Source organism: Acanthochromis polyacanthus, chromosome 14 (genome assembly GCF_021347895.1).
Source record: "Acanthochromis polyacanthus isolate Apoly-LR-REF ecotype Palm Island chromosome 14, KAUST_Apoly_ChrSc, whole genome shotgun sequence".
Classification (NCBI taxonomy): Eukaryota; Metazoa; Chordata; class Actinopteri; family Pomacentridae; genus Acanthochromis; species Acanthochromis polyacanthus.
This window is the reverse complement of record NC_067126.1, coordinates 8,094,515-8,120,899: the sequence shown is the minus strand read 5'-3', so window position 1 is coordinate 8,120,899 and position 26,385 is coordinate 8,094,515. Positions and strand designations below refer to the sequence as shown.

General features: G+C 35.5%; 1 protein-coding gene across 1 annotated transcript in view; it reads right to left on the bottom strand.

Annotated features, from left to right (window-relative positions):
- The window catches only part of rubcnl (rubicon like autophagy enhancer), a 29,838-nt gene extending 7,714 nt beyond the window's left edge, over positions 1–22,124 (bottom strand). The window contains exons 1-14 of the mRNA XM_022216924.2: positions 22,005–22,124; positions 21,548–21,623; positions 16,947–17,064; positions 13,671–14,040; positions 11,393–11,607; positions 7,916–8,013; positions 7,309–7,657; positions 5,250–5,295; positions 5,061–5,166; positions 4,348–4,484; positions 4,193–4,257; positions 3,790–3,829; positions 3,621–3,698; positions 1,758–1,878 (exon numbers count right to left, since the gene is read on the bottom strand). Of these exons, the coding sequence (XP_022072616.2) occupies positions 1,758–1,878; positions 3,621–3,698; positions 3,790–3,829; positions 4,193–4,257; positions 4,348–4,484; positions 5,061–5,166; positions 5,250–5,295; positions 7,309–7,657; positions 7,916–8,013; positions 11,393–11,607; positions 13,671–14,040; positions 16,947–17,064; positions 21,548–21,550 (1,746 nt within the window). The 5' untranslated portion in view covers positions 21,551–21,623; positions 22,005–22,124. The remainder of the gene's footprint in view (positions 1–1,757; positions 1,879–3,620; positions 3,699–3,789; positions 3,830–4,192; positions 4,258–4,347; positions 4,485–5,060; positions 5,167–5,249; positions 5,296–7,308; positions 7,658–7,915; positions 8,014–11,392; positions 11,608–13,670; positions 14,041–16,946; positions 17,065–21,547; positions 21,624–22,004) is intronic.
- Between the last annotated feature and the right edge of the window lie 4,261 nt (positions 22,125–26,385).

Genomic DNA, 26,385 nt, shown 5'->3' with positions numbered 1-26,385 from the left:
AAGCCAGGTCAAAAGTCAATCAAATAAGATCAATAAATCAGACCTTAACCTGGTTGGAACCAGTCTAAACCAGGTCCAATCCCAGCCTGAAAGCAGGTTTACAACCAGGTCAGAAAAATCCAGCAAAAAAGATCTTAAATCCGACCGAAATTTGGTCTGAAACTGTCTAAAACATGTCCAAAACTGGGCTAAAACGGGCCAAAAAGAGGCCAGAAACTAGTAAATAAATAAATTAATTAAATAAAATAAAAAAACACTGTAAATCAGTTTCACACCAGGTTTGAAATCAGGTCAAAAACCAGATAAAAGAGGTCTGAAATAAGATCTTAGCCTGGGTCATAAACCAGGTCAGATACCAGGCCAAAAGTCAGTCAAAAAAGATCTTAGACCTAAACCTGGTCTGAAACCAGTTCAAAATCCAGACCAGGTACCAGTCAAAAACGCTCCTAAATCCGTCCATAACCAGGCCTAAAATTAGCCTATAAAAGGTCAAACACCAGGCCAGAAAGCTATAAAAATAAGATCTTAAATCAGACTTTAACTAGGTCTGAAGCCAGCCTAAAAATATCTTACACAAGTTCAAAGTTTAAGTCGGGTCGGAATTCAGTTTAACCCTGGTCTAAAACAGGCCAAAAACCAGTCAAGCAAAGGTCCTAAATAAAACATGTCTGCAACCAATTTCAATCAGGTCCAAAACAGAACTAAAACCAGGCCAATAACGGCCAAAAACCAGTCAAATAAGGCCCAGAATCAGTCCCAAGCCGGGCCTGAAAATACTCTAACTCAGGTCTGAAACCAGGTCAACGAAAAAGTCCAAAAAGGTCTGAAATAAGATCATAGCCTGGTTCTTAAACCAGGTCAAATACAAGGTCAAAGTCAGTCAAATTTTGTGTGTGTAAGACTGCAATGCATTCTAGTGTTTCACAGACATGGCAGCCATCCAGAACTCCCAAATTAGAAGTGGTGCAAACACCAGGGACTGCAACATCTAGTCCTTTAAACAAACCTTAAAGCAGACCTAAACCTGGTCTGAAACCAATCTAAACTAGGCCCAATACAGGTCTGAAATCAGATTGAAAACCTGGTAAACAAAGCTTCTAAATAACACCTAAACTGGGTCTGAAACCAGTCTAAATCAGGTCCAAAAGCAAGTCAGAAACAGGCCAGAAAACAGTCAAAAAAGGTCCTAAATCTGTTCAAAGCCAGGTCTAGAATCAGTCTGAGCCAGTTCTGAAAAACCAAGTCAGTAAAGGCCGGAAATAAGATCTTAAACTAGGTCTGAAAAAGATCTTAAAACACACCTAAACTTGATCTGAAGCCAGTCTAAACCAGATGCAACACAGGGTGGAAACAGGTCAAAAACCAGTTTCTAAACCCGACCTAAACTGGATCCAAAACACGTCAAAAACAGGCCAGAAACTAGTCAGAAATACTCCTACATCAGTCAGTATTTGTCTCCATTGCTTTTTGTCTTTCTGAAGTGTTCTGTAACCTGTTTATTAAAGGTACTGTGTAAATAATGCTACTTTCAGAATAGAAAAACCTTCACACTCTGGTAATGTTCATTTATTGTTTGGATGTTTTGATTTTAAGCTTTCATTTCGTCCTTTCTGGTGATTATTTTATGTTTTCTCTGCATGCATCTGTACTTGTGTGTTTATGAGTGATGTTATAATAGCACAATATATGAACCTAATGCTTATATATATGTGCATGAATAGTTATTGTAAAGTCCAAAAAATCCGGCTTCAACTCACCCTGAACTTGTCCAGCTCCTTCACTCGGCTGTACAGCGTTTTACCGACACAGTTCAGGTCAAACAGCGGCTGATTCCAGACTGAATCCAGCAGCTGCTTGGAGAAGTCGCTCACCGAGTATCTAATAACAACACGAGTATTACTAGACAGCAATGAAAACATCTGCTACAGTGAATAATATCAAAATTTATATATTTTTTATTTTCTTCTTTTTAGCATCAGAATGCAAATAACTGACTCTATTTTAATACAATTGCAACCTTAGCTATTGTGTAAAAACATATTTTTTTATGATATATTTATCCAAAATAACAACAAGTGGCTAGTTGTAGTAGAAGAATAACAAGCCCTCCGACTGTATAAATGTCAGTAATATTAGTGTTTAAATTAATAAGATATAATGTGGAGCAGACTCTAATGTGACTATAAGCTGTAAAAAAAAAAATAATAAAATAAAAATAATAACTATAAAAATAATAATAGTAATACATAAAAATACTGTAACATGTAAAAAAATGTTTTTAAAAAATCTGTCGGGTTTGCTTGCTGGAAAAAAATGTTTATTTGATAAAGCAACGCTTAAAATGAGGATTTTTGGAAATCAAAAAAGAACACAAGCAACGACATTACACATTATAGCTAATAAACAACTAGAGCCTCTTATTAGTGAAATTTCATGAAAAATTATCTTTAAAATATATGAAAAATGTTTGAAACTATATCAATTAAAAACAATAGGAAATACTATTCATATATTATCATTATTATTAAAACAGAGGACAAATATATAAATGTTATATCTTTATTAGCAAAAACAAAAGAATACTGTAAATATAGCAGTATTTGTAATGAAAATTGTGTAATTTAATATGATAAAATCTATCTATTCTGGAAATGTTGGACTGAAAAACATGCAAAATGTGATATTTTAAATACTGCAAAATTCGAGAAAATCATTTTCATAAAAAAGTTTTTTAAAAAGATATAAATATATAAACATAATATTCTTCTAAATCAACAAAAAATGGACAAAAATACTGTAAATATATTATTATTTATAATGAAACTTCTGTAATTTAATATGATAAAAATTTCCACTACAGAAATGTTTCCGTGAAATACCTGTAAAAATGTGGTCATTTTTAAATACTACAAGATTCAAGTCGAAAGTCAAATCCTTTTCATGAAAAGTTTATTATTATTGATGATGATAATAATAATAATAATAATAATAATAATAATTGACAGGCAAGTAATGTAACAAAGACAGGAAAATACTGTAAATATATTAATATTTAATAATTAAAATTGTGTAATTTAAGATCATAATAATCTCTCTACTGCAGAAATGTTGCCTTTAAATCTGAACTTTGTATACTGCAACACTAAAGTACATTTTTCTAATTTAATAGAAAGGAAATATAATATATAAACAGAATACAGTATCGATGGAGTTCCACATTTTGTGGTTTGTTTGCTTCTCTCTGGTTATTTAGTACCTTTTTATGGTTGTTTAGTGTCTGCTTTCAACTATTTTATATCTATTTCTGTTCACATTACACTCATTTTAGTCTTTACCATTCGTAATGAATTGTTCTCATCTCTTTCTGGTTATTATTGTATCTTTTTGTGATAATTCCTGTGTCTTTTCAGTCTTTGGCATCTGGGTGTGAATCTCTTTTTAGTCATTTCTGTCTCCAGTTTCCATCTTTTTCTGTTCCTTTTGTGCCTTCTGTGGTCATTTTATCGATGTTTTGGGCAGAAATGTTATAATTTCAAGCAGGAATCATCATTCTGTGGCTCTATCACTGTGCCGTTCGTCTCCATGGTTGTAAATCTGTGTTTTTTCTGGGATTTTGTTACCTGCCAAAGTCCCAGCAGGACAGAACTCGAGCAGGAATCACCGCCTCAGAGCCGCTGTGGCAGCAGTCACAGAAATACCTGACAAATTAAATGAAATCAGCTGATTATCAGGTCACAGTATCTGTATTCATGTAATATTATTGATGCAGTAACACATTATTCTGCGTACCTGCCGAGGTAGTCACAGTATCGCAGCTTCTTGATGTATCCTGTCAGCAGGGAAAGACACTTTTTATTAGTCTGTACCTGAAGAACAAACGTATTTTCTCCAGTTTCAAGTTCACTTTCCATTTCCAATAAACAATTTTTATGTTTTCCTTTAAATGCTTTCATTTTTTCTCTATTTGAGTTCATTCTAAGCATTTTATTTCATGTGTTTTACAATATGAAATTAAACGGACAATCACCGACTCCTCATATATTTTAGAATTTTCTTAATTGTGTGATGATTATTTAGCGTTACAGGGATTCAGGGAGTGTTCATAGGCAGATTAGATATATCAAATTATGTGACTCATTTAAAAATTTAAGGTTGAGACATTTCATAATGATGTCATTTATCAGATACTCACTGGGCTCCACTTCCGTCCCACAACCTGCACACAGGAAGTGCTGCAAAGCCACAACTTCACTGCGTCTGGAAAAGACACGACGAGCTGCTTTAATGAGCAGCAGGGAGACATGTTTCTGCTGCCTGGGTCGGTGCTTGGTGTTTTGTATTTCTGACCTGTGTGTCGGCTGGACGGTGAAGATGATCTGGAATCGAGGTGGAGCCCAGTTCAGGGATCCTCTCATCCTGGTCCTCATCCGGATCTCCTCCGTCAGGCTGCCGCTGCTCACCGCCACGCCTCCGTTACCCGGCAACTGGCAGCATCACCAGGAAGAGAAATGTTTGTGTTTATATCCAGGATGTTTATTCATATTAACAGCTGTTAAAGACGACGTCTGACATCCCTATTATGTTGAACTTCATCGACAAAATATTGTCAATTTTTCAAAACCTGTCAGCAGGAGCAATTAATACAGCTTTACTGTAGCTTTATGAGATATTATTTGTAATTTTATGTCAAAAAAGAGGGTAAACTATGTAAAATGTTGTTTTTTTTTGTCTGAGCAAACATGTCAATTAGTTTAGTTTTTCTGTGATTTTTGTACAATGTCATCTTCAGTAGTACTTTGAGCCCCGAGAAGATTATATGGGTCATTTTTCTTCACTCTGAGCTCATTTTTTACTCCAAAAAAAAAAGACTCTCCAGTCTACAGTCAGAAACATGTCATTTTAACCTGTGAGGTAAACATTATCCACAGGATCCTCCAATAAATCCTCTTTATCATCAGCTGCTTTCATCTGTCTGTTTTTTTCTTTTTTAGATTTGTCCCAGCTGTGTCTCCCACATGTTGGATAAATGCAGCTTTGAGAGGTGATCTGTGTTTTCTGACCTCCTGAAGTGAACTGCGAAGGCTCTGACGTCCTCGTTGAAGCTCCTTGGAGGGAAGCCAGCTCCTCTTGAACTCCAACACCAGCTGCTGGGCCAGAAACTCTGCACTGCATTATGGGAAACTGTGGATTAACTCAACTCTGCAGAAACATACAGATCTGCAGTAACTAAAAATGGTTGTTTTTCTTACTTTATGACTGAATCTCTGTGCATCAGTGTGGCATCGACTCCACAGTCTGAAAATACAAAATGAAACTTTAAGAGAATACAGCGAGTCTTAATGCGTTTCTGTATGAGCTTTTCAAAAAGATGGGAACATTTTGAACACTTGAATCCAAATATATCACATGTAGTGGTTAAAAATCTATTAAATTAAAGACAAAAAAGAAAGATTCTCTTGAAAAACCAATAAGCCAGTTTCATATACATGAAACACGAGGATGCTAGAAGGAAGTACACTTCAGAATTATGAAAATAACTGCAAATATCTGTAACAATGATTTTTCTTCGCTAATTACAGTCATATTATAGAAGCAAAATGGAGAAGAAGAAAGTACTGTTTGTAAAAATGTTGACTTTTGCTACTTTGGTCAACGTCAACATTTAATTTAATACTTTTTTCTGTGATTTTACCAGATATTATCTGTAATTTTGCAACAACTGGAACAATCTGTAACATTTAAAAACACTGACATATTTTGTTTCGAAACTAAATTGTGTAAATTTCTGTGAAATCATGTTTTTTTCTGATTTAAACTCAGTAATAACTGTGAAATTTTCGCCTGTAGTCATTAAAAATCTGCAAAAAGAAAAATTCTCTCAAAAAACCAATGAGTTGGTTTCTTATACATGAAAAGCAAGGATGCCAGAAAGAAATAGGCTTAAGAATTATGAAAATGGCAGCAAATATCCATGAAATAACTGTTTTTGTTTTTAATTTTAGACATGTTATGGTCACAAAATGTAAAATAACAAATCACTGTTTGTAATCTCTCAAAAACCAATCAGTCAGTCTCTTATACATGAAAATGCAGGTGTTTTTACATTTCTATCCACCTGTTTAAATGTCTTTTTTTCAATATTTGTAAAAAAAAATTTAAATTAATTTAATAAAATAGGTTAACTTAAATACCACGTGTCTACTCTACAATAAAAATAGCCATGGTTCACTAAACATGGGTATTTTTATTGGTTTTGGCCATTTTTCCACATTCAGTTAAAGTTTTAGGCCACTGACAGAGAAGCAAAGTCTACATTTCTTGGTCACAGGCTGCTAAAACATGAATATGATCATGGTGAGCAATTTGTGAAGGAAAAATGATTCTTCCCCCTTTCTAAGGTCATAAAGGCCTTTAGACAGGCAGACGCTGCAGGAGATCAGACATTATCTGTTCTGTATGACTACACTACAAAAACTCAGAATCTTACCAAGTCTATTTGTCTTGCTTTTAGTCAAAATGTCTCATCCCACTTGATTTGAGATAAATTCACCTAACAAGTGACATTTAGCAACATAGAGGGACTTGTTTTAAGACAACGCATCTTAAATATCTTGTTCAGTCAAACAATCTTGACATAATCTTGTTTTGAGTTGTATTTTACAAGAAAACTTAAAATAAGTTTATTACATCTCAAATTAGGAGGTTACATGAAAGCAAAAACCTATTGAGTGAAAAAATACATTTTTTTAGCATGTCTAACTTATTTTAAGACACCTAAGCTTGACAATCCTGGTAAAATATGGTTTAAAAGAAGTTTTTCGGCTAATTTTAAGATCTCAATATTCTAAATATCATATCTTATTTCAAGAAATCTCACCAAGCCATTTTCACTTGTTCTACTAGCAGATTATTTTTTCACTTATTTCAAGCTAAAAGTTCCTTGAAATAAATAATTTTTTTCTTGTTTTGAGAGGAGCATTTTTTTTCATAAGCAGAGTGGTTGTCTCCATATTGGTCTGTATCTAAATCTGACCTTCTACCAACTACAATATATTCCCATAGATAAAAGCGAATCCTCAGAAGAAATGCTGGTGTTGCTTGCATGTACTGCTGCTCTGTCCGTGTCATTTCTCCTTCTATCAGTGAACATTACTCACAACCTAAATCGTCTGAGTCTCCAGTGTGTCTCTTTGTGTCTGCCTCCTCATCCTCTGTCGACATCGCTGAACTTCCACAATAGAAACTATTTGGGTAATTTTATGATGTCATGAGATTTTCAGTAGAACAACAAACAGAAAATCTTTTTACCCTCAAATCCGCTGTCGGTGGAGAGGACAGAGAGAGTCTTTACGGGATGTTTCGTCTCCTCACTTCCTGTTTCCTCCTGAATTTGTTTCACCGTCTTTGCATCTTCGTCTGAACATCGCCGCTTGTTGTTTTCTCTTTCGGCGTCCCATACGCTGTAGTTTCTAGTGCGTCTGTATATTTTACATATCTGTCTGCGTGGTATAGTTTCCTGAGCAGAATTTTTGTGAGTCTGTGTGCAAATGTCGCAGTGTTTATTCGTGTTGGAGGTCCGTCGACCGAAGCTCAGAGACCATTTGGCTCCTTCCAGCACCTCCAGCACCATGTCCACCACGATGAAATGAGCATTTTCCTGCAGACATTTGTACAAACGGTGGTGAAACAGTTTGCCATCTTTATCATCAGTACTGTTGAGGACAGTTAACACCTTTCCTCTGTCTAATAATGTCTCATGTTCCTGACAGCCAAGTGTTCAGTGAAGGGTTTGTCCTGCATAGAGCAGGTTTTGGTGCCTCCAAAGAGGTTTTAACCAGCACCAACATAATGATCATTGAGAATATGAAAGTATATGTTTCACCGCATTTGCTAAATGCTATTTGATAAAAGTTACCTTGTCCAAATCACCGCTGGTCTTAAAGATGTCTGCAGAGAAATCTGGGATTTCACTGCACCGCCATTCTTTGTTGTTTTGTGTTGTGGTAGAGAGGCCTGAAAACACAAATACATGCAAAAGTACAGCTGAATGAAATGGTTTCTGGTGATACTTATACACTGATTTTTGAAAAAAAAAAAAACTTAGTGAGTAGTGCATAAAACAATTGGTCTACAAGAAGATTCCAGTGGAATGCTCCTCTGGGTTTCTTAATTCAGTTAACATTGGATATGAAAAAAATCGCAGAGTGTATTTATAAGCTGTACTTGAGTTTCCAATGACTCCTAGAACTCTGAACTTTCTATGACGGAAATATTCAAACACATGAATCTTCACAATAAACAATCATGTATTTTGGTTCTTTCAGAAAATTGTCATCAGTCTTCTGGAAATGATTACATCTGTTGGGTCAAAAATATACATATACACACATGGACAAAATTGTTGGTACCCCTCAGTTAAAGAAGGAAAAACCCACAATTCTCACTGAAATCACTTGAAACTCACAAAAGTAACAATAAATAAAAATTTATTGAAAATTAAATAATCAAAATCAGCCATCACTTTTGAATTGTTGATTAACATAATTATTTAAAAAAACAAACTAATGAAATAGGGCTGGACAAAAATGATGGTACCCATAACTTAATATTTTGTTGCACAACCTTTTGAGGCAATCACTGCAATTAAACGATTTCTGTATTTGTCAATGAGCGTTCTGCAGCTGTCAACAGGTATTTTGGCCCACTCCTCATGAGCAAACAGCTCCAGTTGTCTCAGGTTTGATGGGTGTCTTCTCCAAATGGCATGTTTCAGCTCCTTCCACATATGTTCAATGGGATTCAGATCTGGGCTCATAGAAGGCCACTTTAGAATAGTCCAACGCTTTTCTCTCAGCTATTCTTGGGGGTTTTTGGCTGTGTGTTTTGGATCGTTGTCCTGTTGGAAGACCCATGACCTGCGACTGAGACCAAGCTTTCTGACACTAGGCAGCACATTTCTCTCCAGAATGCCTTGATAGTCTTCAGATTTCATCGTACCTTGCACACTTTCAAGACACCCTGTGCCAGATGCAGCAAAGCAGCCCCAAAACATTACTGAGCCTCCTCCATGTTTCACCGTAGGGACAGTGTTCTTTTCTTCGTATGCTTGGTTTTTGAGTCTACGAACATAGAGTTGATGTGCCTTACCAAAAAGCTCCAGTTTGGTCTCATCTGTCCAAAGGACATTCTCCCAGAAGCTTTGTGGCTTGTCAACATGCATTTTTGCAAATTCCAGTCTGGCTTTTTCATGAGTTTTTTTCAGCAGTGGTGTCCTCCTTGGTCGTCTCCCATGAAGTCCACTTTGGCTCAAACAACGACGAATGGTGCGATCTGACACTGATGTACCTTGGCCTTGGAGTTCACCTTTAATTTCTTTGGAGGTTGCTCTGGGCTCTTTGGATACAATTCCAACGATCCGTCTCTTCAATTTGTCATCAATTTTCCTCTTGCGGCCACGTCCAGGGAGGTTGGCTACTGTCCCGTGGGTCTTGAACTTCTGAATAATATGAGCCACTGTTGTCACAGGAACTTCAAGCTGTTTAGAGATGGTCTTATAGCCTTTACCTTTAAGATGTTTGTCTATAATTTTTTTTCGGATGTCCTGGGACAATTCTCTCCTTCGCTTTCTGTTGTCCATGTTCAGTGTGGTACACACCTTTTCACCAAACAGCAGGGTGACTACTTGTCTCCCTTTAAATAGGCAGACTGACTGATTATGAGTTTGGAAACACCTGTGATGTCAATTAAATGACACACCTGAGTTAATCATGTCACTCTGGTCAAATAGTTTTCAATCTTTTATAGAGGTACCATCATTTTTGTCCAGGCCTGTTTCATTAGTTTGTTTTTTTAAATAATTGTTAATCAACAATTCAAAAGTAATGGCTGTTTTTGATTATTTAATTTTCAATAAATTTTTATTTATTGTTACTTTTGTGAGTTTCAAGTGATTTCAGTGAGAATTGTGGGTTTTTCCTTCTTTAACTGAGGGGTACCAACAATTTTGTCCACGTGTGTATATATATATATATACATCAACTTAAATTATAAGTTCTGGTAGTGATGAAAGTTGTGTTTGTAATTTTTTTAGTGCCTTGGTCTCTTAACTTTTTCATAATTGATAAAAAATTGACTACAGCTGATGACTCCTCTAAGCTGATTTAAAAAGGATCACTGATTAGATCCACAGCCACAAACACTACAGTGAGAAAGTCTGAGGAGCAAAGAAAGATCTGAAAAAGCAAATCATTGATTTGAACAAGTGAAGAAAGTCATTTGGAGCCATCAGTTTTGGCGAAGTACAAAGCAGATGAAACAAAAATTGACTTCGCCACAACGACCAGAAATATGTCTGCAGGAAAGAAGATGAGGCCTTTAACCCCAAGAACACCAAACACACCAAGCATGGTGGTGGCAGTATCATGCTCTGAGGAACTGGAGCTTCCACATTCTTCAGGATGACTACATTGACAGTTATTTCGACAATGGTGAAGATTTTGCTGCAGACAGTGATGACAATATGGACGGTGAAGCAACATACTGAGACAATGCGACTCAGCCGTTGAAACTCAAGCGAGCACGCACTGTGGAATTAAACCACCATTGTGTGGTTGTTTCTGTTGGTTAACTATTGTAGATACGTTGGGAATACTGTTTGAAAGAGACCTAAATTCGTTTCTCGTAATATTCCAAAAATTCAGAAATGCTAAACACACTCATCATACATCACACCTTCATTTGAACATAATACAAAAACTAAACTGTACAAATGCTTGATTGTGACTTGATCAAACAGTTTGGAGGACTTGGATGCAGTTGGATGTTTCTACAAGACAATGAGCCCAAGCACATCAGACGTGGTAAAGAAATGGTTCAATCAGTCTACAATGAAGGTTCTAGACTGGTTTCCCAAAGTCCTGACTTAAGCCCATTAAGAACCTGTGAACTGATGAAGAAAAACATCTGAGTCGGAAAGATGAAAAATTTAGTTGAACTGATTCTGTCTAGAGGAGTCAAAGATAAACCAGGAGCTGGTTGATGGAAACCAAAAGAACCGAACTGTGGTGAAAATGGCTGAAGAACATTTAATCAAATGTGACAACTGCTGTATGTATATTTTGGACCCAGCAAGTTTTTTTTTTTAAAAAAAGGATTTGTTGTAAATATATAAAAGAACCAAAATGCACAATTGTTTTTTGTGACAAGACACGTGTTTCAATGATTCGATTACAGAAAACTGAACAGTTGTAGGATAGCAGGCTATCCATGGTGGCAACTTCCGACTTTTCTGCAGCAATAACGACAGCTTTTATGTTTCTTTACCTACATAAACCACGCAGGAAGCAAATTATAGTTTCAGTAGACCAACCAGTCATAATAAAATCAGTTTTACCTGGTGACTGAAGCCCTACTCGTTCCTCCTCCAAGCCCTGTTGTCCACCGTCGGGAAGGCAGTTGTCCGTCAGGAGGTGGTTCAGATTCGACGATACAGAAGTGCAGCGCTGCTTCTCATCCTCCTGGACTGAAACTGAGCGAAGACAAGAGCTCAGTTTGGATCCCGGATCTTGCAAATTATGATCCAGAGAGGCAGCAGATGGAGAATTCGACCTAGAAGAAATAATATTACACTTTAGTCGCAAAAGAACATATGGGTTATGACATCAAAGTCAAAGTCATCAAGGGGCTTTCTGCTTGACTTTTTTTTTTTATCATAAACTCGTTATTTAAAATGGTATCTGTGAATTTTTTTCTCTTATGTATCAAATACGTTTCAAGATATTTTTTGCTTTAAAAACTGTCCGTCAACTCACTTTCAGCACCTTTTTTATTTACACATTGAAATTTGACATTGTTTGAACGACAACATCTCAGGAACTAATAAGAAAAGTTTCACAGTTATTTGTCATTCTTTCATTAAATCATTTTAAAAGTCTACTTCTATTTGCAAATTTCCTCACTTAGGGCCATCTTATCTTATCTCGTATTTTGATAAGACTACCTCGCAATATTTTTGTTTCTGTGGTAGAACTTATCACAAATGCTCAATCAGTTACCCAAATTAAACAAAAATAACTTTTTTTGTTAATTTTTGTGACAAAATAATTCATATTAATGACTTCTGCATTATCATTTTTTTGTAATGTTTGCTCAAAAATGGGACTTACATCTTTTTTTCACAATTTAACACATAATCAGAGACTTTTTGAGCTACTTATCCAATATTGCAGATTTTTAATCAATGGTATGATGACAAAAACTGTAAATATTTCAGTTTTCATCTTTAATAACTCTTGAGATGTCGTTCAAACATAGCTTCAAAGTTGGTTGACTTGCAGGTTTTTTATGAGAATTTAATGAAAGTTCAAAGTCCACATGTTGATGACGTGAAGAAAATGGTATGAGAAGAATCATTTTAAACTGAGTCGCAAGTTTAAGTAAGGATAAGAAAGAAATCGATGAAAAAACAACATAGGTTTTGCTTAGGGTGACATTAAAAATAGTTTGACTTACTGGTTTTCAGCAGAAATTGAAATTCCCCGTTCTTCCTTTTTAAAGTGAAGTATTAAACCCACAGCGCAAAAAATCTAAATCCAGCGAATTCTCTTCATTTATTATGCCAGTTCCTCATTCTTCAAGTGCATCAAGTATCAGAAACGTCAAACACAGACTTTCATTAAGGAAGTGCGGTGCCTATAAACAGCTTAATCTGGGATTTCATGAGAAACAAAACATACTAACGATGTTTACATTCAGCTGTGTAATTACATTTTAACAGAAAAAAAAAGTTTTTTTCAATCTTTTTTTGTGTTTTGAAGTGTGTTGGACAATTTCTCCCTGAAGTCAGTTAAAGCCAAACTACACCATGTGGACGATTTTAGAAGGCTTTTCTGTGGTTCCATCTGGTGGACAAAGAGTCAAAGTAAAGAGTCAGTCTCTTTTTTTTAATCATACTGTATTAGAGTTGTTTAGTGTACATATTGCATATATAGCACTATATGCCTTTACCAGATTTAGGTTTTTCATTTATGTGTAGTTTTTACATGTTTGCAAATGTTCCTACCTTTTTTCTACCTTCTTCCTACTGCCTCTTTCTCTTCTCTTTTAATTTCTTCCTGTCTGCATCACGGCAGTAACACAACCGTACCATACGTTTTGTACTTATAAACAATTGTTAGCACACACGATTTGGGGATCTGAAGCTGCTTTGAAATGGCTTCAAGTGACTTTCTTGACTTGTTTAAGCCAACAATATGCTTTTTCAGATCTTTGCTGAGCTTTCCCACTGCTGTATTTGAGTCTAATGAGTGGATCAAATGGGCCCTAATTAAAATGGCTCAGCGGAGTCACCAGCTGTAGTCGACTGTAATAACTGATAAGAACATAAGTGGTCACACCACTAAGAAAATCTGATTAACACACCTTTCTACATCACCAAAACTGATCATTTAAGTTGCTATATGTATGTTTTTGACCCAGCAGGTTTTATCATATTTCCATAAGGCCTCTGATTAATTTATTTTAAAAAAAAACCTATCAAATTCAAGATTGTTTTATTGTGACAAAAACGTGTGTCTGTTAAAGATTTTATCATGGAAAAACAAGAGTTATCGGAGTCATAATAACCTCAGAGGTGTATTTAAACTTTTGTTCACTATTGTGGATGTACGTACCTTGTGGGGTTATCGGTTCCTCCTCCGGTCCAGGTGACAGACTTGTGTCGTCTGGAGATGACTGGGCTGCTTCTGGGAAGGTGGAAGTTTTCATCCTCTTTCTGCTGAGGTTCCTCTTTACTTTGACTTTCTACGTCCTGATGTGTCAAATTCCCCTTTCTGACCTCATTACGGTGACCATCAGTGGTTCTGTCATTGTTGTGGAAACTCGAGCTGGATTGTCTGTCCGACTGGGAAGATAGGAAGGTTTTCTGATGATTCCTCTTTAGCTGATGGGAAAACGCTGCTTTGGCTTCACCTCTGTCGGTTTCTGGTTGTGACAGAAGCAGAAGTGGGACCGCAGCTGAATCAGCCGACTTAGACATATCATCTGGAGTTTATGGGAAACAAGACGGGGAAAACAAAAGAACAAGGTCACATCAGAGTTGTTATAAGAAACACTGAACACTTAGAAATCTAATTTTCTCTTGTTTAACAGCCAAACCAGCAGTGAAAAACCAAGACACTCATGTCTGTGCTGAGGTATAACTGTGGGGGACAACATTTTTTAAGCCTTATTTTGGACCAAAGACACCTATTTTAAAAACAAAAATCATATTTGACTTATGATTTTACACATGGGGACCCTTTTGAAAGCGCTTAGTCTCTTTAGAACCAAAATAAATGCCTGGATGTCACCGAAATGACTACAGAGTAGCAAGAACTGCGGTCTAATTGAGAAATGACATTACTGCAGTTACTGCATATTTACAAATGCACACCAAAGTAAAAGATGGACCCAGATTTTACAAGCTAAAACCAGAACCACACACAGCTTTGGAGAAAATAAGTTTAAAAAAAATCACTGATAAAGCCTACCAGGAAGCAAAAGGACTTCCATGAAAAATCCACCAGCAGTTCCCCTTGAATCATCAGCTGTTTTCTATGTACAAAAATGTCACATATAATATATTTAATGAAGCTACGCCAAATGTTACCTTCATAGTATGAATATTTTCAGAGTTACAGGCCCTCAAATTACAATAGATTGAAATTATGCACTATTTGATTGACTTTTTCCATCATTTCTGAGCCTCATAACTTCATCAGTTACAGACATGTATAGACATGTGAAACTCTAAAGTTTCTTAAACAAAACTGAGTTCTGTTAAAAAACTGCAACCAAATTAATTTTACATCCACTCTTGGAGTCACCAAAGCTGAAATCATGTGTTTACTTTTTCTAAAAACAACCCTGAGCATCAGCATCATCAAATAAATCATAGTGTTAAATGCAGAACTGCACCAGTTTAGTGTTGGTGACATGGAGTCATAGAAACAAGCACTGGTAGCCTGAACTGGTATAAGAAGTTCTAAAAAAAAAAAAGTGGATTTTGAGGAAACCTTCAACACTCATACCAGCATGTGTGATAGGTGGTTGGTCAGAACCAGTTATAGCAAATGAAATGTCTCATTAACCACGCCTGACGTACGTCAGCAGGGTTACTGCATTCGCTTCGGTATCTGGCTGGGTAAGTATGTATGTGGATGGCTATGTCCGGTCAGATATCTCTGCAAGTGCTGAAGTCAGGATAATCAAACTTGGCACTGAAGATCAGTCTAAGGTCCCCTGCTCAGTTGTGGAGTTACAGGTCAGCAGATCAAGTAGGAAGGGATACACGTAGGATGATCAAAATTGATACAGAGTATCATGCATGGGCGTGGTTCTGCCCTCTACTGGGGGCTCGTCTAGTTTGTACCAACGTTTGATACCAAGATTATCTTCCAGACATGATTTATTCTGTATGAAAACTATTTTCTAGTACACGCATATTGCAGCACTCATGATTGCTGCTTCTGGCTGTGAAATGGAGATATAATTTAATAGCTTTAAAAATCCCATTGATCAAACCAGGTTACAGCTTTCAGTGTTTATTTACATGTTTTTCAGTTCCTCTCTGATGGTGTTCAGTTCTTGTTCTGTAGATTTGTTGTCTGTCTGTTGTAGACCTGTTTTATATTGTAAACAACAATGACTCTGTATCATCTTGGTCTCAACCATTCCTTATGTAAATAGAATCTAAACACAGAAGGAATCATGTCTGGAAGATGCTGATCTTTTGCTGTAACTTGTTCTGACCAACCATCTGTCACACATGCTGATATAAGGCTTCAAAGTTTACCCAAAATGCACTTTTTAAAGTTTTCTCCAGTGAATTCTCAGAAAACAGAAAACAAATCCATGGTACTAATGCTTGCTTCTTTGACTCTGTGTCAAAAACAATAAATAGGCACAATTTTACGAGTAAAACTATGATACATCCAATGATGTTGATGCTCAAAGTTGGTTATAGAGAAAATTTGTTGCAGCACAAAAACAAGACTTTAGGTTTAGATTGTTTATGAACATAATATAGAACTCTGTCTTTTTTTTCAGTGTATCTTCGGTACTTACTAAGGTATGAAGGTCAGAAATGCTAGAAAAAAAAAGGCAAATTGACCCACCCCATGCACTTCAAGAGCTTGTAAGTTGGAAAGTAATGATAATATGAAGGTATAATTCAGCAAACTTTCAATAGTTAATGTATAAGAAATATCAAGTGGGAACTTCTTTTCATTTTTTTCCCCTTGACTTTATACCCCCTGTCAAAAGTTTTAGGACACTTTCTCATTCAAATAAAGTAGAACCTGTCCTACAACTTTGGACAGGGGGTGTATCTACCAAATTTGGTACACATATGCAGCACATCAGGCTGAACAAAAAAGTCAGTGACAGCCACATTCCAAACCCAACAGGAAGTGAGCTATTTTGCGTTGAGTGTCAGATTTTGCCCATTTTTCTTTTTTTTTCTAGAGCGAACTCCTCCTTGGGGGTAACTCCAATTCACCTCAAATTCGACCAGTACATACAGGAGGCCTTAATGATTCAAAGTTATTAAAATCTTTTTCCAAAGTCAAAGGGCGTGTCCGTGGCAGACTCTGGAATTTTGATCCTTCCCCATGAAATTTCAAATGCTGTGTAAATGCCCTGAACATGCTCCAATCTGCCTGAAACTTTACATGTATGATCAGAGTCCTGCCCTGATCACATCATATGATGAAATAAATACACCCCCTGTCAGAAGTTATAGGACAGGTTCTACTTTTTTTGAATGAGACAGTGTCCTAAAACTTTTGACAGGGGGTGTAACCAGATGGTGTAGAACTTCAGCTTCAGAGTCCCCTAAATGAACATTCCCCTGGTGTTTCCTGTTGCAGCCACCAGAGTTCCTCCAGGGGTGGCAAAGCTTTACCAACCTGTTTTGGTAGTTTTCCGGATCTTTCCTGAGGCTGTCGGTGACTCTCCATCGTCCAAACACCAGCTGATGTATCTGGCTCTGCAGAGGGACGACGACATGCCGCCGTAGCTTCCCATCTGTTCAGAAACAAAAGAGAACGTTTCCCAACCGCGGCGACTTCGATGCAAACTTCCTGGTGCAACAGAAGCTTCCTGAGAAAACAACTAGCAGCTGTGGCAATGACTGATGGTTGAATCACCTCAGAAAATAAAAAAAAAGAGCCACGTAAATACACACAACCAGTCCTCACCTGCTGAGATTTATGACTTTAAACACTTTTTATCAGTGCTGCTCCACTTACAGGTGACCTTTTACTCAAACTGATAAGGGCCATAAAACTAATTTGAGGTCAGTCTGAAGTCGAGGAACTACTGCCCTCATTAACGCTGTGGACTGTTGATGAAATTAGTCTATATGCACATGAATGTAAACTCAGAATCTTACCAAGTCTATTTGTCTTATTTTTAGTCAAAATGTCTTATCCCACTTGACTTAAGATAAATTCACTTAACAAGTGACATTCTAGCAAGATGAAGGGACTTGTTTTAAGGCAACGCATCTTAAATATCTTGTTAAGTCAAACAATTTTGAAATTATCTTGTTTAACCCTCGTGTCGTCCTGCAGGTCAAATTGACCCGTTTTAAAGTTTGAAAATGCGGGGAAAAAATATATATTTTCACAGTGAACACTTCTACATTTTCAACATTTTTTTTGGGAATTTTTGAACATTTTTTGATGGAAAAAAGAAACGTTGAACAAATATTTTCTTTAAGAACATTCGTGGAAAAAAATCAACCAAAATCCAGCGAAATTCGCTGGATTTTGGTTGATTTTTTTCCACTAATGTTCTTAAAGAAAATATTTGAAGTTTTACTGATATATGTTTAATCACTTTAGATGTTGTTAGGATTTTTTGAAGATTTTTATTTATTTTTTGAAAATATTTGCAATTTTATTTATGTATTTATTAAATTTTTATTTCTTGACAAATTCGGGGATTTTTTTAAATAAAAGGGAAACTTTTAAGCAATTTTCTTCCTGAAGATTTTGCACATTTTTATATATTTGAGGAATTTTTTGCTGAATTTTTGGATTTTTTTCAGACGAGGCAAAACATTTTTTGGTGCTGTAAATGAGGACAACAGGAGGGTTAAGACACCTAAGCTTGGCAATCCTGGTAAAGATTCTCAATATCACATCTTATTTCAAGAAATCTTATGAAGCCATTTTTCACTTGTTCTATTGGCAGATTTTTTACACTTATTTCAAGGTAAAAGTTCCTTGAAATAAATTTGTTTTTTCTTGTTTTGAGAGGGGCATTTTTGAGAGCAGACTACTTTGTTGTAGGAGTTAAAGGTTTGCACAAATTGTGGCTTTTTCAGCATGCATCAGTGGAGCTGCCGCTGTGGAGCAACACGAAATCAGCGACTTTCCCAACAAAGGCGGTGACACTGTCAAGGATCTACATTTGTGCAACAGTGAATCTGTAGACTAAATTTTGATTTATTTTATCACTAGTTTAAGACAGTGCATGGCTCAGAGGTCATAATTTGACCAGAATATAGCTTCAAACTAATTTCACAAATGACAAAAATGTTTTTTTTATGCTTCCGATGCACAAATTAATGTTTTCTGTAGGCACTGAGATATGCAGTTCTGTGCATTTTAGGGGTTAAATAAGTTTTAAAAGAAGGTAATCTTTCCTGATTACAGGTTTGGGTTGCTGCATAATTAGGAGGACTAAAATAACAGCTTCTGCTTTTGGTTTCCAGCCTCCACCTGTGAAAAACAAAGATCTGACCGGGGGTTTCTGGCTGCACTCTTTAAAATCTAGCTGTAAAATCTGTTACACAACAAGGTAGATGCAGTTTTTTGTTAGATCTTGTCAGAAAATGTCATACAGGTTATATAAACTTTAAATAAAAGTATGAGTGAGAGGCAGTAAATTAATATAAAATGTAGAACTTTGACGGACAGTTGACTTTAAAAAAGTTTTTGAACTTCCTGTTATCTTCAAAATACAACCAAATTCTAACAGCAGTGTTCTGTTTTAGCAAAATACAGTCCAAAATGGTCAAATCTGATGGATTTCTGGGGGCCAAAGCCAAGAATGACCGCTAACAGCAGGTTACTGTGAATGAATGGTGTAGTAGAAACTTGACTGATGCATCAAACATTGAATTTCTGCATTCTAGTGATTTTTTTTTGTCCTCAAATTTGTGCTTTTTTTCCACAAGCTGGTCTAAATTTGTCTTTAAGTGAGTCTTTAAGCCTACATTCTAACAGCAGTGGACTGTTTTGCTAAAATGTGGTTTAAAACTCAGAATCTGATGCTTCTTTGAAATCAAAAACAAAACTGATCGCTACAAGCAGGCTCCTGTAAGAACTGACAGCGTGAATTAACAAGAAGTTTTCATATTTGCGCTGATTGGAGTCGAGACTGAATAATTTCCTGTGTTTGAGTGAATTTTTCTCTTCCAGTTTCTGCTTTTTCTGCATCACTTTATGTTGGAAATGTTTGATTTAAGTGAGCAGATTTCTGAGAAGTCAGGGATATTTTTGCTAAGTTTTTGGAAAAGAGTGAGTATTTAGTGCTTGGAGATGTTGACAATTTTTCAAAGTTATATTTTAAAGGAAAGTGAGAGCATTTGAAGTGAATAAAGACATTTTAAAAGTTTCCTTTCTGTCTTTAAACCTCCTGACATCTTCACACTATAATAAATTACTGTAAAATTCAAACAAATTCTAATAATAATGCTCTGTTTTGCCAAAATATGGTTATAAACAGTCAAATCTGGTGCTTGTAACTTGCCTTACACTTCATTATTTATTGTTTCAGGTGTTTTTAAAAATGTTAAACCATGTTGGTTGATCTGAATAATCTGGATAATAAAGATTAAAGGCACATTTTTATTTATTGTATATATCTGCAATTCAGTTATATTTTAAAGAGGAAATTGTTGTGATTTACAGGCAGTAAGTCTAGTCGCAGAATTAAACAGTAGTTCAGTTCTACTCTGCTGCAGAGTCTGTGATCAGTTCACACACAGTAAAATGCTGACAACCACAGCTGCCACCTATTTTACTTCACAGTTTCAGTGCATCGAAAATAGTGTTAAATTTTATTCCACTTTCAATATTCAGATGTCTATTTTCACTAAATAACATCACATAAAACCCAGCAAGTGAAATAAACAAACGGGTTTCAGATTGTGAGAGAAGAGATGAAAAAGCAGGTTTTTGTATTTCACTGCTAATTTAAAGAAAAATAAAATAAAAATCAGGTAAGCAAGCAATAGCAAAACTGTGATTCTCTGTATTTACATATTTTTTACTCCAAAAGAGAAAAAAACAGCAACAAAACCAAGAAAAGACTTTAACATTGAATAACGAGAACAGTGTTGATACTCAAAGTTTTAGTCCACTAGATAAATAAATTAATAAAATAAAATAAAATTTGAATAAATCATGAAATTATGTCCAATCACTGAGTTTTGAAAATTAGCTTTTCTTTAACAATCAAACATATTTTCAAAAATAAATTCTTAATTAATTCACTTATTTTATAACAAAAAGCAAAAACACAAGCTTTCAAATTGATTTCTAAAAAAAAAAACCTAAGCTCTGCCAAGTATCATGTAATTAATTTTCTCAATTCTAATCTCAAATTTTTAAGCTGGCAACGTTTTTAAACAAAATAAATCTGCCTTAATTAGATTTTCTTCAGCATTTCACTTTGCATTCTTCTTGACAGTTGTTGGAAAATTCTTTAATTCAACAACGGAATTTCAAACAACTTTTAAACTGCAATTGTGTGTTTGAAATGGTAAATGGTCCGTATTTTACACCTGCAAGGTACCCAAAGCGCTTTACAAGATACACCACATTCACACTTTCACACACACATTCACGCGGAAGCTGCCATGCAAGGCGCTAACCACGACCCACCAGGAGCAATTAGGGGTTCGGTGTCTTGCTCAGGGACGCCTCGACATGACGGGCCGAGGATTCAACCGGCAACTTTCCGGTTGCAAGACGGCTTCTCTACCCACTGAGCCATGCCGCCCCTCTTGAATTCATCTCTTGAATCCTCACTGTCTGAATTTGTTAAAGCTGCTTACGTAGGTAGAAAAAGGGCAAAAATCCCTCCAATTCCATGAAGCCACTTCAACTTACATTTAGTTTTCCATTAAATTAACAGACATTATAGCTGAATTTACACACATTAATGCAATTAGCGACATTATTACGTCAACACGATCTTTCAAAATAAGATTTGCAACTGAAAATACTTATCTAAATCATTACATTACATGTTGTTCTTGCAGTTAGGTAAGCTAAACTCTGTTTTTGAGAGTAAAACTGGATTTAACGTTAAATTTAACCTCAAGAAGCCGCTTCTCCCCAAAGCAGATCTTCCTGTATGAGAGCAGAAGTCGACTCTGATTGTGACCGATAACGTCTTGAAAGTTTCCTGTTTGAGCAAATTGACATAAAAAACTAAAAAAGCTAACTGTAGTAAAGCAAAAAGCAGAAACATCAACAATTTAGTTACTCACCATGTTGTGAATTCAATAAAGCCGGAGCAGCGAGGAAAGTAAGACGAGCTAAAACCAGAACTTCATCCACCATAAGCTGCAGAAAGGAAGAGAGGCGACTGATTATCAGCACTTCCTGTATTTACCAGAGGTTTCTACTTTCTGTGGTTGAGCTGCCCTTTAAAACTGAATGCAAGAAGAACGTAAGAAACACTTTTCTCAAGTCGTTCTCTCACACAAAATTATCACACATCTCCCAAAAGGTAATGAATCTTGCTTTAATCTGGAAATATTTCTAATGTCAGGATGCTGATTCATTCTGCATCAACCCATGTTTGTACATCTTTCACAATAATCTAAAAATAACTCAAAAAAGGTCAGATCTCCTACAGAATATAAAAGCTAAGACAAACAGCATTACATCAAAACTGACTAAACTGAGGCTGTTTGATAGAAGACAATGTGTTTATTAACTTACATCCAATAAGTCCACAGCATTAGCTGCATGACAAACGGTTCATCTTCCTCATGTTCGACCTTCACATTAAACTGCAAAGACTCTGATCAGCAGAAATACTCGTCAGAAAGCAGAAAGACATCCGTCACGTCGGCTGGCAGCAGCAGCTGGTTGAGCTGAAAGAGGAAGTTTGAGTCAAACCTGAGAATCAAAGAAAAGAAGTAGAAACAGCTCGGATCAAGTAGTTTCTGACTGACCCGAGAACACCGACGAAGAGAGGACACGGCGGGAAAGTGAGAACATTTTTAGAAAGAACTTCAAGATGTTTTTAGAACTTGAGGATGTTTTGAGTAAATGAGGACTTCTTTGGAAAGTGAGGACGTTTTTGACAGCATTTTTTGTACACTTTAAGAGAGTGACCACATTTTTAGATTCACTAAAGAGAGATGAAGATGTTTTCAGAACATCAAGACGTTTTTATGAAGGGATGACACTTATTAAGAGTGAGGTCATTCCCAGAAACTGAGGATATTTTTAGAAATTGAGGATGTTTTTGGTATCATGAGGATGTTTTTTAAAAGTGAAAGTGAGGCCTTCATTGTAAAGTGAAGACATTTTTGACGAGAACATCGACAGAGAGAGGACACGGTGGTAATGTGAGGACATTTTTAGAAAGTGAGGACGTTTGTTCTTAAAAAGTCAGAACATTTTTAGAAAGTGAGGACATTTCTAGAACTTAAATGGGTTTTTAGAAACTGAGGGCTTTTTTTAGAAAGTGAGGACAGTTTTGACGAGAACACCAACAAGAGAGGACATGGTTGTAAAACGAGGACATTTTTAGAAAGTGAGGACGTTTGTGATGACTGAGGACTGTTTCAGAAAACTACAAAATTTTTGCAAAGCAACGACATTTTTGATAAGGGACCATATTTTTCGAAATTTTAGAGACTGAACATAATTTTAGATTTGTGAGGATAATGGTTATAAAGTGAGAACGTTTTTAGAAAGCGAAGAGGTTTTTATAAAGTGACAACATTTTTGTAAAGTGAGGACGTTTAAGGTAACGGAGAACATTTTTAGAACTTGAGAATGTTTTTGTAAAGTGACAACATTTTAAAAAGTGAAGACAATTTTGTAAATAAAGGATGTTTTTGTAAAGTAAGGACATTTTTAGAAAGTGAGAACATTTGTAATGAGTGAGGACAGCTTTAGAAATTTGGGGCAATTTCAGAAAATGATAACATTTTTACCAAGTGAGGACATTTTTGATAAAAGACGATATTTTTGTAAATTTGAAGAGTGGACTCATTTTCACATTCTGAAGATACTTTTTAGAAAGTAACAACAGTTTTTGTTACTGTTAGTAAATAAAAACATTTTTAGTAACTAAGAACATTTTTGAAGTGACAAGTGAGGATGTTTGTCAGAAATGAGGAAGTTTTAAGTATTAATATTTTTAGAAGCCAAGGATATTTTTAATAGTTGGTGACATTTTTACAGCTGGAGGATGTTTTTAGTAACTGACACGTTTTGTAAACTGAGGATATTTTTTTAGTAAAGTTTGGACATTTTTAAAACTTGAGTGGATTTTTAGGAAATGGGAAAATTTCTTTAAAGGGCCAATATTTTCAGAAGCTGAGGACATTTTTGACAAAAACAATGATGAAGAGAGGACACTGTGAATAAGTGAGGATGTTTTATAGTAAGTGTGGACATTTGTAATGAATGAGGATAAAATTAAAAAGTAAGAGAAATTTCAGAAAATTAGGACATTTTTGTGAAGTGAGGACATTTGTAATGCCTGAGAGGCCTTTTGGAATTTTTTATTTTTTATTTTTAGAAATTTTTAGACAGGTGAGCCCATTTTTTAGATTCTGGGGACAAATAGCAAAGACTTCTTTTCTGAAAAATAAAGACATTGCTAAAGATCATGAATGCCTTAGACAGTGGGAACATTTGTAGTGTGTGAGAATGTTTTTGGAAAGTGGCGACAATTTCAGAGAGATTTTTTTAAGATTCTATGAAAACAAGAGAACGCAAAGAAATTTGTTAGAAAATTCTGTGTAATCTTTACTTTCCAAAGTGACTGTTAAAGGGGAACGTCTTTGTTCTCTTTAGAGTCGGTTCAGTCCTCACCAGTGTCAAAGTCCAGCTGACTCACATGTAATCAGTGATCAGAGCTGCAGATCTGCTGAATCAGTCAGTACATGATGTAATCAGCTGAGTCAGTACACACACACACACACACACACACACACACACACACACACACACACACACACACACACACACACACACACACACACGTTTGTACTTCTATCTTAGTGAGGACATCCATAGGCGTAATGCATTTCCTAGAGCCTTACCCTAACCTTAACCATCACAACTGATTGCCTAAACTTAATCCTTACCCTAACCCTAACCAAACCTCAATTCATACCTGTTCTCTAAAAACAAGTCTTCACCCTCAAACATGGCTGTTTCAAAGTGAGGACCGGCCAAAATGTCCTCACTTTGTAAAAATGTCCTCACTTTGATAGTTAAATGCAGAAAATGGTACTCACCATGTAGCAAGTACAAGAACACACACACACACACACACACACACACACACACACACACACACACACACACACACACACACCTTTTACCTGCGTTTTGCAACATTTGTGGCTCCAGACAGAGCACATATTCAAAAATAAAAGAGATAAACAAAAAAACAAATAAACAAATGTTGACATGTATGATACTCTTTATTGTGTGCACTTGAAAATATTTGTTGCACAAGTACAGTGACAAATTATTCTCTTCTATTCGTTTCTTTTCGATTCTAAACGTGTTTACTTTTTCACAAGATCTTCAACAGATTTTTGCTGACTTGAATCTAGTTTTTGTCATTGCTCTTTCTTTTGGAGTTTTGAAGAAAAACAAACATTATTTTGATGCTAAACACCAGGAATACTAGAATGAATGACAAGATGCAAAGCATTGTGGGAAGTGTAGGAATCTTTAGAGAAAGTAAAGATACTTTGACCTCTGAATTTGACACAAAATAGTCTTGATTTAACACGTATGAATGACATAGAGCAAGTTATAACTACAAAATAGAAGCCACAGCTCTGAAATAAAGTCAATAAAACGTTCTGAAGTCATCAGAAAATAATAAGCATAACTTGAAGGAGCTTGAAGTTACTGCATCTTATGTGATTACAGTAAATTAAGAGAAACGAAAAGCTCCTTCCTCTAACTTCCTGTGTGATATTTATTAAATGCATAGGCAAAAAATAATAACAAACAAACATCAGTGTGGATTTAGTCAGAAAATCAGAGACACGTCAAACAGCAAAAATCAGGATGTTCTTGACAGGAAATTTAGAATATTAAACATTACATTCAAATTTCTGCCTTTTCTGCAACAACTTATGTTGAAAATGTTTTGATTTATGTTAAATGAGGGAATTTTTTGGAGGTGACAACATTTTCAAAGGATTTGTAGCAAGTGAGGATATTTGTGACACTTAGAAGGTGATTTAAGTAAATAAATAAATGACCATGAATAAATAAACTAATAATAATAAAAAATAAAATTAGAGTTTTGATAATAATAATAATGATAATAATAATAATAATGAGCAAACAAATGAAACAGAAAATGCTATTAATCCATATTTTTAATGCTTTTGTAAAAAGTAAATTTTGAATCCATGCTTTTTATTTCCAACACAGCATTCCTACACCGTGATATTAATGAGATAAGAAAAGATAAAACTTTATTAATCCCGAATTTTCTTCGGGATTAATAAAGATGTTGCTCAGAAAAAAAGAAATAATGTAATAAATGCAGCACCTAAAAAATAGAAAAACAATAAGATGTCAGTGTGATACATTACTGAAATAGAATAAAAAGCTAAAATAAAGCAACAGAACAGAACAGTAAAAAGCAATGCTGGCAATTATACTGTGCCAATAAGTAATACAACACATTAAAATAAAATATTGCACCTGAAAAATAGATTAAAATTAAAATACTGCACATTATATGGACAGTGTTTTACATTAAAAATAAATATTAAACATGAAATATTGCACCTGACAAATGACATCTTTCACATGAACATAAAGCCACACTCCACACAGAAACTTATTTTGCACATACAGAACTGCTGATTATTTATTGCTGGTTGACTTGAATTAAAACATGTTAAGAAGCTGCAATTTTGAGTTCTGTGTTTCTGTTTTAGTCCAGCAGGTGTCGCTGTTCACTTCTTTAAAATGTGGTCTTTAAAGCTGCAGCCTCGAGTGCGCAGCCGCAGTCATCAAGCTGCCCCAATCATACAATAAAATGCAGTAAGACCGGAAACATAGCTGACCTGTCTACAAAATAAAACCAGCGCCATGTCTT